This window comes from Micropterus dolomieu, linkage group LG10 (genome assembly GCF_021292245.1).
Source record: "Micropterus dolomieu isolate WLL.071019.BEF.003 ecotype Adirondacks linkage group LG10, ASM2129224v1, whole genome shotgun sequence".
Taxonomy (NCBI): Eukaryota; Metazoa; Chordata; class Actinopteri; order Centrarchiformes; family Centrarchidae; genus Micropterus; species Micropterus dolomieu.
The window spans coordinates 18,562,715-18,577,387 of record NC_060159.1 but is presented as its reverse complement, the minus strand read 5'-3'; the positions used below and the strand labels follow the sequence as shown (position 1 = coordinate 18,577,387).

Here is a 14,673-nt window from a genome sequence, read left to right as displayed (position 1 = left end):
GAGCAGGTGCAGAGAAACTTTTAATACAGATTACAGCTACAGTACTATAGAGAATGCTCCACATATTGTTAAAGGTAAAATGGCCTAGCCTAAACAGATAAGGCATATAACACTTACTTTTGTGGGGTTCATGACAAATGACATTACTTAGAAAGGCTATTCTGTATGCTAGATCAGACCGAGGATATGTCTAATGGTCTTTCTCTCCACTACAGAGAAACATGATGCTGCAGGTAAAACGGAAGCTGAGAGCTTAAGTATAGACACACACTGCAACTTAATAGGCTCTGAAAGCTTAATTTTATCCGAAGAGGAACAAGAACTCTTCAGCTGGAGAAAAAACTTTAAGAGAAGAAAAAGTATTTTAAGGTTTAGAATTGCAAGCGTGTGTAAAATGTAAATGCTGGCTGATGCTGCTCAAGATTTACTCACCGGAGACTTTTTGTCGATGGGCTTGATAATGAACTTCTTATCGTTGAAGGAAATGTTTCTGATCTCACTCCAGGGGAAGCCAATCTTTGGGGTCAATCTGAGGAAGTGACCACACGAACATGAGCGTTATACTGTGACACTAAACTGCTTTGTGAGGGGCCACAATTTAATAACGGTGTTAACTGGAAAAACCAATACGCCCATTCTTGATCCATTTCGACAAACACCTTTTTATTTTTTTTTATTTAAGAACCAAAAATAAGCCTTACATTACATCCGGTTAGCCAAATTATACAACAGCACAATGTACATTTTCCTAGCTATGTGGACAACTCACAACTGTACATATCACTAGTGTCCAATGATCCAAACAGTTCAATTCATTTCACAGATGTATGCAACAACTATTTGGAATTAAAAGAGGACAAAACCAATATAGTTATTGGTGCTGATCCTAAAAGAGATGTTATATTTGTGGACTATGGCACAATAGATTCAATCTGAGGCAAAAAGCTTAGGTGACATTATATAGAAATGTACGACTATATTTTTTACACCTGAGAAATATTGCAAACGTTAGACCATATCTTACTTTCGCTAAAGCAAAGACATTGGCTTGATTTTTATAAACTTCATTTTGAATAAAATGCAGCTGCTTACAAGTAAGAGGGGACATTACTCCAATCTTAGCACCTTTGCATTGACTTCCTGTCTCTTTTAGAATTGATTTTAAAATGTTAGTACATTATTTTACAAGGCTTTACATGGGTTAGCATTCATACTTGAAAGACTCTCCCTCTATGCTCTCAAACATTACAGAATTAAAGGATCAACAGTTAAGACAGAGAAGAAAAGTATCTGAAGTGAGTCTTTAGAAACAGCTTAAGACTCACCTTCTTAATTTTCCTAGTAGTCTGTCTGCTTGCTTTTACTCTTACTGATGCCGCCTTTTACATTTTAATGTTTTAATTGTTAGAAATTAGTCGATCAGTCAACTAATTGATGAACAGAAAACTAATAAACTATTAGTCAAATATTAACTTAAAAGGTAACTGTTTTGATAACTGACTCACAGTTTCAATTGTTTTTCAAGCAAAAATGCTAAATATTCTCTAGTTTCAGCTTCTTAAATGAGAGGATTTTCTGCTTTTCTTTGTCATTAATGACAATAAAATGTTCTCTCTTTGGGTTTTGGACTGACAAAATAAGCAAGACACTGCAGTTTTTCACAGTTTACATTTATAACTAACATTTTAGAAACGTAAACATTATAAGAATGAACAGTTTTATTAGTAATACAGACAGTTAAAGTGCCTTGTTGATGCTATCAAACACCAAATAATTTCAGACAAGTCATTAATTTCAGTCAATCCTGTGCTTCATACTGTGTCTCTCAGGCTGACTGAATGTAGATTTCTGTATCCACTGTTTGAGTATGAGGGATGAATCTGGGGTGTGGCTCGCCGCTATTGTGCCAGACAAAGTGAACAGATGCCAATCTTATTCAGCGTAATACAAATAGCACTGCAAACATTGACAAGCCGATAGTGTTGTAATGTAGAAAGGCAGCCATCCACGGTGCAGCGAAACTGTGCTGTGAAACCACACTGCCTGAACTGGAATTTCACTCAATTATTGACCCTGACACATGCTTGAGGAATTGAGAAAACAATGTTGAAGTTATCTCAGCCATTGAATATTTCTATCAGAGTCTTGTGGTTTATGGAGCTGTGCTTTATCAATGGATTTGTAGAAACTACTGTGTGTACTGATGCGGTTTATAAAATGTTGCTGACAGCTTGCAGTGATTTATAAAGAAAAGACACTGTGGTTGGAAAAAATGTAGCTGGATTTCTTTATTAAGTCACTGGCTTTCTCTGTGGCAAATATTACTAATGTATGAGAATAAACTCGTAGGGAATATAAACATTTGAAAGTATTGGCTAGGGGAACCAGTATGTCAAAAAAAACATGATTAATAAAAGGTATTTTCAGGTTTCAGGTGCTGTCTGGGAAGATACCAAAGTCACAACCAAGTCAAAATAAATGACAACTGCAATTATTACGTAATTCTCTGTAATATTATAAGGCTGAAACTAATAAAAATGTTCAATATAAGGATTATTTGATTAATCAATTAATCATCTGGTCTATAAAATGTAAAAAATAAAGAAAAATGTCTGCAATAATATCCTCAAAAGTAATTTTATTTTTAAATTGATTGTTTTGTATGACTAACAATCAAAAACTCAAATATATTCAGTTAACTATCACAAAAGACAAATAAAAGTAGCCAGTCCTCACATTTGAGAAGTTGAAACCTAAGAATTTACTTAATCGATAATGAAAATAGTTGCCAAAGTAAAACACATTTTTTGGGTTCAGATGCTATTGCTGCTTGATCCCTGATGACTTTGATCGCTAGATATCAAAGTTACTATTGAGTTAGTGTAAAATAGTGAAAAGAATTCAGTATCAATTGATAATACATTTTTGTTCTATAAATTTCAGATGGAATAGAACAAATGGTGTGTGTGTGTGTTTGTTTGTTGACTCAGATGGTTGCTAAGACCAAACCTTGGCTCAAGAAAACCCTCTAAAAAAGGACTGTCCTATAATATGAGCAGCGCAGAGCGGCAGAGCTGAAGGAGTTAAACCAGGACCAGACTGCCTCAGCAAAGCCTTGGCTGCACTGCTGCATTGTGGGCCAGCTGCCCTCATTGGAGAGACAGTAGGTTAGCCCCACATTCTTAAGTGCCGCACAGCTTGAAAAACCAGTCGGCGTAGCCATGGTTACAGCAGAGGGCACCGTGGAGGAGAGGCATTTCTTTGCTGATCCCATGGAGCACATAAAGAGACAGTCTCACACAGGGACACAAAGAACCAGCAACAATGTGTTCTTCACTCTTGTTGGAGGTTTCATACCGCAGTGAACGCACAATAAGGCTGATGAGAGACACAAAAGCAGTTACAGTAATTAAGAAGTTTAGACTTCAGGAGTTAATCTTCAACTGATATAAGAAAAGAATTTGCCAGTAAAGGGTCAATTAGAGGCCTGACTTGCTAAACTCTGTCATTACCCTTTCAACCACTTGCTGTATTAATGTCTTCCACTATAAGGCAGACAAAGTAGACCACACTGCTTTCAATAGACGCCGGCAATGAAAGTTGACACAGCCAGTTTAATGTGGGAAGAGCAACAATCTGGCAGTGAACAACAGAACAGAGGCGAGTGGGGCTGCAGAGATTTCCAGAACAGGGTCATTGACTGAAAGGCAAGTCACCTGGGATGTGAAGTGCTCCTTTAACACGGTGCACTTCACTCCCGTAATCCCACAGACGAGGCCGCCAGCCACAGGACATCTCAGAGCTCATTTCACCAAATAGAGGGTGATTACCTCCCAGACTGTCTTGTCCTATAAAAAAGTGGCAGTCTCAAACAATACCAGACTGGATTCTGGCTCTTAAAAGTAGGTTTCCCTTGAAGCACAATTGCAAACAAAGAAAAGAAAAGTTATCAAAACCAACAGAGGAATATTTCCTTTTTCTGCCATACTGTCTGTGGATAAACAGGAGAAATGGGTAGTGATTAAGTCGTAGGTTAGAGCCAAAAGTAAGTCAAGGGGGAAATAAAACTGGGCTCCCGAGACAGAAATGAAAAACCAAGGTGTGCAAATGCATGGCAGTACATAAACCCTGGTCAGTATAAATGGCACACAAACATATGCTTTGTGCCTCTGAAGGTAGTCTTTAATTGTACCTCTGTTAGCAGAGGAGTGAACAAAAGACATCTCACAATTATATGCCGCAAGGGCACGAGTTATAATCTATATTATGTGAATAATAAAACAAACGTGTCCAAAAAAACCCTTCATTTTTATTTCAGCTCAGGGAATCTACAAATAATGTTACTGCAAAAAATGCATTTTATAGGTCAGAGACATAAAAGATTAAAGCAAACTGCTGAGCTTTGATTTTCTATTATGTCTTTGGAGGAACGCCTCCAATTGGCCTTCATTGTTATTCCTGTCATACTGTCTGCAGAGGAACAGGAATAGTGAATCAGTATAGACATGGACCTGGCCGAGCCAGTTTAGCTCTGTTTCACAGTTCTGCAGTTACTGCAGCAGCAGACAGAAAACCATAGCCACAACAGACACTAACAGCAGGGTTGTTGACTTTCAGTATGTCAAAATGCAGTGCTTACTTGTCCTCCTTCTCATAAATGTTAAGTCCCAGGGCGTCCACTCCCAGCCACAGCTCTGTTCCCTTCTTATTCTTGATGTCAAAGTAGTTGACTCCGTACATTTCCAGGTCCTGGGCAATTTTCAGGTACTCCAGCATAGCGTCCTCCCTGCAACAATTATTATTATATTTTTGTAAAAATGTATTTGTAAATGTATTTTTTTAGTGCATTAACTAAATGAGTGACACTTTATTAAAACACACACACACTCACTTTAACATCCCATGGTGCTCCTCGTGCCACACCTGAATCCTCTCCTCCCACTGTTCTCTGGATAACTTGTGCTGCTCCAGGACTCTACAGAAAGAGAGAGGAAAGTAGCAAAGGTCAGCTACATCACTGTCCAGAGACCATTAACAGACCAGACAATCTGATACCTTTGGCTTTGGTTTGATAAATAACATGATAGGCTCTCTTTTCATGCAAGCATTGCACTATGCGAACTTTGCTTTGGCAAAGTGTGGCATTTTCCCTGAGTGGTGTTTTTTTCTTGTCTGCATTAGTTTGGTTTTGCTCAGTTTTTTTGGTCAATCTTGTCTTATGGGCAAATGCTACTATAAAAGGTACTATAATTTACTGTATGTTGGATATTAATTTCTATTAAAATTCGGATTTTAACAGCTAGGATCTGACAATAAATCAGCAACAAGTCATTGATTATATTTTTCCTAACATTTAATTAAATATTAAATGTTGTGTTATATGTGAAGGGCAAGACATAGTAAAAACATAGGTTAATAGCAGTTGAAGCACTTTGCTTTATGTTTGGTAGCCTTAGTAGTTCCACTTTTTGAAATGTAAGCGCTTTACATGAGAACGGGTGAGTAGGTAAGTTTAATCCTCAGTTCTGTATGTATACATGAATGAACAAATGACTTAGAGGCTAAATTGGCAACTTTATACACTGACAAAGAGTCATAATCTGAATAGTTGGCACACAAACACTAGGAAAAACATTTCTGACTCATCATTATCTATAATCCTTCTTTCAGTGTTGATGAGTGCAGCTCTTGCTCAAGTTTAAGAGTTTTAGTTCCTTCTTCCTCTAAACATTCTCTTAATTATTCAAAAATCACTGTATGCAACATTATTTTCTGCCAGTGCCAAACTCAACTGCTTCAGTGTAATAAGCAAAGTGCATTTTGTACGCAACAACTCGCCTTTTGTTCTAGATGTTAATGCAAGAAATAAACAAAGCTTGATTCACTGTTCAGAATCTCCTGGCACATCTCACCTGTGTGGCAGCAGGCGTTCAGACAGCAGGTATCCAGGCCGGTGGACTTCTTTGTTGTAGTCTCCAAACTTGGCCTGGACAGAGTATGAGGCCAGCAGCACGGCCGTCTCTGGTGGACAGTAAACCTCGTCGCTCAGGATGCCCTCCTTCACCTGCAGGAAGAAAAGCTTCTGGGTGATGTCCTGGATCAGCTCCTCAGACACATCCTCCGGGAAGAATTTGGCCCGAAACTTGAACTGCAGAGGGTTCTCCTTCTTCACGTCCTGGGATGACACCTGGACAGGAGTTACAACATAGTTATAGTAACATCTAGAATCATGTGGACATTAAATGAATAGTTGGACATTTTGTGAAATATGCTTATTTCCATTCTTGCCGAGAGTTAGATAAGAAGACTGATACCACTTTCATATTTGTACAGTAAATATGTAGCTGCAGCCGGCTAGCTTAGCTTAGCATAAAGACTGGAAACAGGGGAAACATCCAACCTGGATCTGCCCAGATGTAACAAAATCAGCCTACCAGCACCTTTAAAGGTCACAAATGAAAACGTTATATCTCGTTTTTTTAATCCGTACAAAAAACAAAGAGTATTTGTTGGCCAGGAGCAATGAAGTTCCATATACCCAGGATTTCTTTTCGTTAACTTGCTTCACTAACCCTAACAATCGTGATCAGGCTAAGTGCTCACACAACGCTAGTTATCAACTCAGTAAGTCAACCCAAGGTTTATTCTTTCAGTTGCAGCAGCTGTGTGTCAGTGTTTCCACATTAACATCCAAGGGCACTGAATGTGAAGTGGTTGTTCCAACTCACTTTCAAGAACTTCTTCTCACTTCAAAAATCAGCTTCAGTTCCCAACATTTACTGAAAACATTATCTGTGGCCAAATAGCAAAAGGTGGGTCATACATAACCACTCTCTATAATAAAGGAAACAAATCCAACCTAAAGTTTATTAAATTAAGCTTAATTTGAACATCAAAATATATGTTATATAAAAAAAAAACATAAAAATTAAACCATTTCTTTTAACGGCTGCGACATAATGAAACGGACTTGTGAGCAAATAAAAAAAAAATATATATATGAAAAAATATTTCAAAGTGGTAAGTAGGCTTACTTTCATATATTAACAAGTAAAGTACAAGTATGAGGCTTAAGTGCTTTAATCTCTGTTGTAGACAGACTGTGTAAACTGACAGTGGCCTATAAAACAGTCTGCGGGATCTTCTACGAATGATGATGCCATTTTTCCATGAAAACTGATTCACTATGCGGTGCTATCGTTGATCTCTTATCTCGAGCATAACCTGCTCCGGAGCGGTTATGGCCATGTACCCCCAGTAAGAAGTCGCAGGACTGCAAACCCAGGGTTAAACCTTAAGTTACCTTGCTAAATCCTGTTTCGGAGCACAGGCCTCTGGAGAACCACTGATCGCTTGGCAACTGTTCGTGTTGGACAGAGCCATGCTAGCTGTTTCTCCCTGTTTCCACTCTTTATGCAAAGCTAAACTAACCAGCTGTTGGCTCTAGAAACATATTTACCGCAGATGTAACAGTGTCATCAATCTTCCCATCTATCTCTTGCCAGGAACAAGCATATTTCCACACTATTCCTAGAATGTCAACCAGCTGGAAAAGCTGGATTGGACTAAGTTGAGCATTTATCAGTTGTATATGATGTATAAATCAAGACTTAGATTTTTTTAAACTTGAGAACCAGGATATGATCATCTGGGAATCATGATGGTTTACAATTTAATCAGTATATGGTTTTTAAGTATAAACCATCTAATCATACTACAACTTTGAACCTGTAAACTTTTATTTGCTAAAAATGAATCAACATCAGCGACATAAATAAATGAGTCAATGTTTTACACATTAGGAAACAGCTTCCAGTTCCAGTTTCATGGGTGCACTGCCCTTACTGAAAAGGGACCTACCACTCTCATTTCGTGGAAATACACTTTATTAACTCCGAGCAACAGTATGTGTTTACACAATATGCCTCTTCCTCTAATTTCAAAACAGGAACCAAACGTTCTTGATGGAGAGAACGGGGCCGGGAATATTCCAGTTTGAGCGAGTCATTGTGCTGATGAGTTGTAATGCAGCATCAGCACACAGCGTACAGTTTACTGCTGCTGACTGAGGCAGGCGTAACCCTTTCTCTCTCTCAGTGACCCTTGTTTATGATCAAGCAAAAATCTTCCAAAGTTTCCCTAGATCAATTAACATGGTTTCTTACATTTGTTTCAGTTAGGAAGGTATTCGTCAGAAATATTCTCTCAATCCAATTAGAAAGAAACAGTCTTAATCTATTCACTGTATTTTTTTACAGTCTGTGGTTCATTCTGCACTATTAAACATATGAGGCAGTAGAGTCTATTTTAGGAGTACTCCACGAATTTAGCATTGCACCCATATAACACTGTTTTTTCATTCCACACATTCTTCTTAAGCTATGTTACGATTTATTGCCCAGATCCATTTTTTTTTATTAACTGGCCCATATCAGACTCCAGTGTAAACTGGCCAAGACCTGAACGTTACCTGGATGTGCAAAGGAATAATACTATAACCCACACAGCACGCTGTCGTGTGGAAGTGAACATGGAGGCCACACATAATTTATTTTCTCTGCCAGAGTTTCGACAGCCGCGCCTCTGATTTGGGAATGTTAGGGCCAGGGTGGGCTTTTGGTTACCCAATCAGAGACAGAGTAGGGGGCAAAACTCAGGGCAGGGTTCTGTGTCACGTGCATGTTAGTTGTCCGGGTGGAAACAGCAGAGAGACCGAGATTTAGCACTTATATGCTCTTATGATCAGAAGGAAACTGGAAGAGGGCAATGAAAAATGGGAGGCTTGGCAAGTAAGTGTTTGCATTCCCCACGGCTCCAGCACAGAATTATGTTGACCGTCACTCTATAACAGAGACATTTTAGAGGAGACATGCCACTCAATCGCATCGTCAATATAACTCTATGGGGAAAGCCCGTAACGGCAAAGATGGCAGTTATCCCCCCCGCTAGAAAGCCAATCGTCTGATTTTAACGGCCAAAGCGGGAAACATATTTCAGCCAACCGTGTGGTTCCATTGACGTAAGGGTTTGTTTTACTTCTACTGCGCGGAATAGGTGACGCATGCGTAGCAGAAGTATAACCGGTCAGGAAAAACGCTTTTTAAACCTTATTTTGGGGCAAAGTCGTCAAACTTTTTCAGCGATTCTTATCAGATTTTACTGCCGATTCTATTCATGTAGTTTTTATGTCTTGGTGACCAGTGAAAGTGCAGTTCTGGCTCTCTCCCCGTTCACTGAGATAGGAGCCTTGTCTTGTTAGTCCGAAATAGCTGCCCGGAGGTGTTGCCAAGATGCCAACCAAGTGGCATGACTTGCCTAGAAAGGACTTTGTCTATAGTGACATCACATTCTCATAGACTCCAATCTGTCCAGTCTGAAGTCTCATTTCAGAAAATTTTGACCTGTATCTAATTCAAAGTCAAACTGGAAAACATCCAATTCCATGTGACTCGGGCTGTTCTGTTATAAAAAAATAAATAAAAAAAAAAAAAAAAAATCAGATCAGAGCCACATATGAGTAAAAAATAAATAAATCAGATTTGGTGCAGAGCCACAGAAGGCCTATTAAAAAAGTTTCATATACGAAGCAGTACTCCCTAAGACCTGTTAAAATACTGGATGGATACAATGGATCAGACCAGTTAGATTGTCAGCAGCTTTGGGAATAACACTTAGTGAAGGTACAGTAACCCTTGTTTACTAAGGGACAACAGAAGAACAAAGGCTGCTCTGGTTCACAAAGAGTTCACACTCTAACTCAAATCCAGCTGCAGCTGATTACACGCAGTGCTCTGACCACCCCCAGCACAGACAGAAACCAAACAAAATGATCTGCAGTGTCGGAAGTGGAACCACAATACAGCATGTGAATATATACATACAGTAATGCGGTGGCTAATGATTGACTGACAGGCAAACACTGGAGCTCTGATAGTACCGTCCCATCAAAAGAATGCATTCGTCCTCTACTGTATATAGAATTTGACTCCATAGGGAGCGGTGGGAGGTTGGGACATACCTGAGACAATGAATGAAATAACCATGTAGGTATGTAGGTATAATGATATGTAATTATACAGGAATTTTACTCCAATAAAAAAGGAAAATAATCACATCAATATCCTGGACAGTAAATGATTAAGTATGTTTAACACATTGGAAATGTGTGGAAAACAAACTAACACGTCTTTTTAAAGCTGGATCTTACCTTTTTGTCCAGTTTAAGCCAAGTGTAGTAACCTTTGCCATCCATATACTGAAGTCCGAAGTACCAGACCTCACGTAAGCCGATGGTTTTCACCACCTGCACAGAGAAAAGGAATTATTAAGTCTTAAAACACAGTAGAGCTGCAGCAAACAAGAGTTTTCATCATCAGTTAATCTGACAATACTTTTTTGGAATAATCCATTCCTCATTTCGTCTGAAATGTAATAATACCAAATTTACCAAATGTCCAAAACCCAAAGATATTCAGTTGACTATGAACAAATCCTCACATTTACGAAGCATTTTTACACAATTCTTTACTGATAAATGACTAAAACAATTAATAATCAAAATAGCTGCTAGTTACTACTGATCAATGTATTGTGTCAGCTATAACATTTAGAAAGACATGCAGGAGATTCACTGCATTTTTTCAGACTGCATTACTCAGAATTCACAACCTGCCGAAATGATGATGTAACTGTAGTAGAGATCACGTCTTTAAACCTCGAAAATCAATGAGATAATTTTTCCAACAAACATAAATGAATTACTGGTGGATTTTCTGCAGCCGAGCGAGGATTTGAGACTAGACATTTCAAGGATTTACAGACGCTGGCAACGCCTGAAGAACCTAACCTTAAGGTGACATACTCAAGTACCAGACTAATCTGGTTATCAACCCTCATAGTATTACACATTCCCAGGCCTGAGTATGGACTTGGCTAAGCTAATGGTGCAAACCACATTTAACTATAGCCAGGACAAATAAAAGTACGCTCTAAAACACAACATGTGTGGTGTTTGAAGCAATCTGGCAAATATATGATCTGGACAGGGAGATGGTCCAATGGATGGTTACCGTTGGCTCTGACCTTTTTTCAGAGTATATCTCTTGAGCCTGGCACTAGGGCTAACTAGTGCCAGTCATTATCAATCTACTTTCCTGATTAATTAATTAAACATTTGGTCAAAAAAAATGTCAGAAACTGCCAATTATATTCAGTTTTATATCATGTAGGACAAAAAAAATTTTGTAAATACTCACAGCTGACAAGATGCAATTTTTTGGATTTGTGTAGTAATGACAAATGATTATCAAAATAGTCTAATAATCGAGCAATAATTTCAGCTCCCCTAGCACCTTTATCAATAGTGAGTCTTGCAGTTATGTGAGACTGAAGATCAAGGCTTATTAGGCTACTCTAGTGAGGAAGCCAACATATTCACAACCAAATGAAAACAATATCAGCACATTTCATTCTGGGGAATTCCTGGTAATGGTCAGATTTTTTAATAACGCGCAGCTAAATTAAGAGTGTTTTCTCTTCTTGCGTTTGAAGTAACACTTAGATCCCATCTTTCCGTCTGTTGCCATATGCCACAGCACAGAAGAGCGTGATGAGAGCTGGTCTTTCACAAAGTGGTCCTATTGTTTGACCAGTGAGGAGGAGTGATACTGTATAACGTGGGCGTGCTGCATGACCAGCATCCTGTCTCTGACTCAAGGAACAGACTGAGAAGGAGGGGGCGTCTGCTCTAATTTATAAGACTGCTACTTTTCCGCAGCTAATAGCCAAAACTTATTAACATCTAAAAAGGCAGATTATGAATCCAGTTTTAATTTCAACTGTACTGGAAACACTGGACGAAGGTTTTCAGATCAGCAATTTGAAGATTTTTTCAACCAATTTCTGAGGCATAAAGTAAAAACCCAGTTACAGATCTGGAATAATCACTTGTGCTGCAGGAGGAGCTACCAATTTCCACTGGCTTCTGAAGAAAAACCTCAACGACCAGAGGCTCTTTATGGCCTTCAGAGGCAGAGCATTTTTCCAAATAGCAACATGTAGGAATTCATGTTTGTGAGCGCCATTAAGTGGGACAATCTCTGTGCCGGGCCCTTTTCTGAATGCATCTCTGCCAAATTCCCCACCCAGTCACCAGGTGAGGTGCTAAGTTGCCTGGGTGAAGTATGAATCAACACGCTGGCACTCCGGCAAAGCCCATTCCCAAAGACAAGCTCCAGCCAGGTTTAAAATGAAAAATCAAACTCCCCTGTCTTAGTGGCCGACAAAAAAAATACAGGGCAGGCTGACCTGTGGGAGTAAAAATGAATGGCTTTGATTCAGGGACCCTTTCTGATGGATTGCATTTAGTGCAACAACAACAAGCGATAGAAGGGGCTTGAAAGGAGAGAGCACTTCAGGCGGCATCTCACCTGTAATGAAACTCACAAGTCCACAGGAACAATCAGCCCTTTCATGGTGGTTTTGCTTTGGAGTCTACAGAGTGAGAGGCAGAGAAATGGACTGGGCTACAGATACCTAAATTAACTATTTTCTCAGGGGATAAGCTACTGCCTTTGTAGGATTGGTACAACGTTAGCACTAGCTTACCAACCATTAACACTTTTGTACTTTTATTTTTTTGTACTTGACAACTAAATAAACTAGTTGTAATAACCTGCTGTGCGTGTTACAAACACCTGCTGGCAAAGGATACTGAAAATAATACACTTCATTAGAGGAGGATTGAATCTCAATCTGGGGACACAGGTTTAGTAATCCAACATCGCAGCAGGTTGGTTTGGCGAGCTGCCCTGGCTTTAATGTGTTGCTAGGTCGATCCAATGAACGTCAAGAGCTCTTAACACCTCAGATATTCGCTCTAGGTAAGATAACTGAAAACTGAACACCCTAGTGCAAAAAGTCAGGGTTTCTGCTGGATTCGCAAAGTTACACTTACCTTTTTTAACAACACATAGAATGCATTTTAATACCTTTCACAGTGAATCAGTCCAAAGTATCATGGGAAACCAGTAGGGACGATGTAACCTATAATTATTTATTATTGTATCACATTTCGTTCTGTACTTCCCAGCAGCAATAATTCAACCGATTGAAAATTATTAATTTGTTTAAATATAATTGATATACTTGCACATAGATGCTGTAGCTAGCAGTAGAGATAGTGTTTGAGCTCTAATGGTGCTGACTGAAACACACACAAAAAAGGATTATACAGTCTCTTGTGTGGGATTTCTTAATACCTTCTAAGGCCTTTTCTTGATGAAAATGACCTGTGGGCAGTTCCTTTCAAAATGCTTTTGCAATTGTATCCAGCCTACTTCTGTCTACTTCATTCAGGCAATCATTAAAAAGCTGTAAACTTAGTGAAACATTTGCAGTCAGGCGACTAAAGAAGCTAAACCTTCACAGTTTTTGCCAAATTCTTAAGAACAGTGTCACCGCCCACTTCAGACAGCAAAGGGTTGCGGTGCCACAGAGGAGCACTTAAGTCTGCAGCCTCGTCTTAAGACTGATCTGACAGAAAGTGAAAATTTCTCTGGCTGGTTTATTGGACCTCTGGATCTGTGGTGAAGGGAAGGAATGCCACTGGGCTGAAACAGCATTATGCACAGCATCCTCTGTGCTGAATAACACAGAGTCCTCCAGCGACTGAAGAGGGGAAGGGAGGGGTTCACCCAGTCGGGCCCCAAACATGGACCTGCACAAAGAGTGTGTTTCGTAGTGAAGAGGTGGGGCGTGGCAACTGACCCTAAGGAAATAGGTCTAATAATTTCACAAAGTGTTACAAAGACAGTATTTTAGAAGAATAGTTCTACTACAATACTACAGCAAAGACGAAAAGCCTTCATGCAATACATTACAGCTTTGCAGCTATGCTTAAATGTGGCTTTGACATGTCGATGTGTAAGTTTACTAGTCAGTCAGATTATTCAGACTTGGATTCAGTTCAAGAAATTGTTGAACTGTTTAAAATGTTGCCATGTTTTCAGCTGCTTTACCATCAATCATCCTTCTGCTTTTAACCAATCCAAACCAGTTCTCAAGAGCTGAAGCAGACAAGCTTTCCAAAACCACATTAACACAGGAGAGAGCACCTGGAGACTGGGTGACAGGGTCTGAATATGGCAAACACATTGGGAACACATAACTAACCGGTACATCAGCTGTAAACTACAACTGCTGTGATTTTTATAATTGCGGCTTAAGGTAAAATGAACGTTCGTCATATGGAAGTGAGACTGTTTGAGGGTGTGTAGGGGAGTGGTAGAGGTTTGTCTTTAAGAACGGCATGACAGGGCCTAAGGTTGTGATCAGTGCTGACCACACGGGCCACACCAGGCTTCACACTCGCCCTGGAAATGAGCTCACTCCTGTTACTCAGCATTTCCACAGAACCTGTCTAACACTTCTGTCTTTACAGCTGATTGCTGCCAAGGCACCAGTTTAAAACTAAATCAGGCTGCTGACAGACTTCAGGGACGCGACCATTAAAGCTAAATGTCAGAGAAATTAATCTGTACGCACTGAATGGCTGCTCTGCTCGGTCTTTAGACAAGGTGTGGGCCTTCGTTTCCCAGGCTCAAATTAGTAAATTGTATCTTTGCACCGAAATAGAGCAGTGAACCGTCTCTGACACTATCACAGGGAGTGAGT

At 39.5% G+C, this 14,673-nt stretch overlaps 1 protein-coding gene across 4 annotated transcripts in view; it reads right to left on the bottom strand.

Annotated features, from left to right (window-relative positions):
* Nucleotides 1–14,673, bottom strand: part of ezrb (ezrin b) — a 35,004-nt gene that overhangs the window by 9,317 nt on the left and 11,014 nt on the right. For all 4 annotated transcript variants that reach the window (XM_046060755.1, XM_046060756.1, XM_046060758.1 and 1 more), the window contains exons 4-8: nucleotides 10,208–10,303; nucleotides 5,913–6,187; nucleotides 4,892–4,975; nucleotides 4,640–4,786; nucleotides 433–529 (exon numbers count right to left, since the gene is read on the bottom strand). In XM_046060755.1, coding sequence (XP_045916711.1) covers nucleotides 433–529; nucleotides 4,640–4,786; nucleotides 4,892–4,975; nucleotides 5,913–6,187; nucleotides 10,208–10,303 — 699 coding nt within the window. The remainder of the gene's footprint in view (nucleotides 1–432; nucleotides 530–4,639; nucleotides 4,787–4,891; nucleotides 4,976–5,912; nucleotides 6,188–10,207; nucleotides 10,304–14,673) is intronic.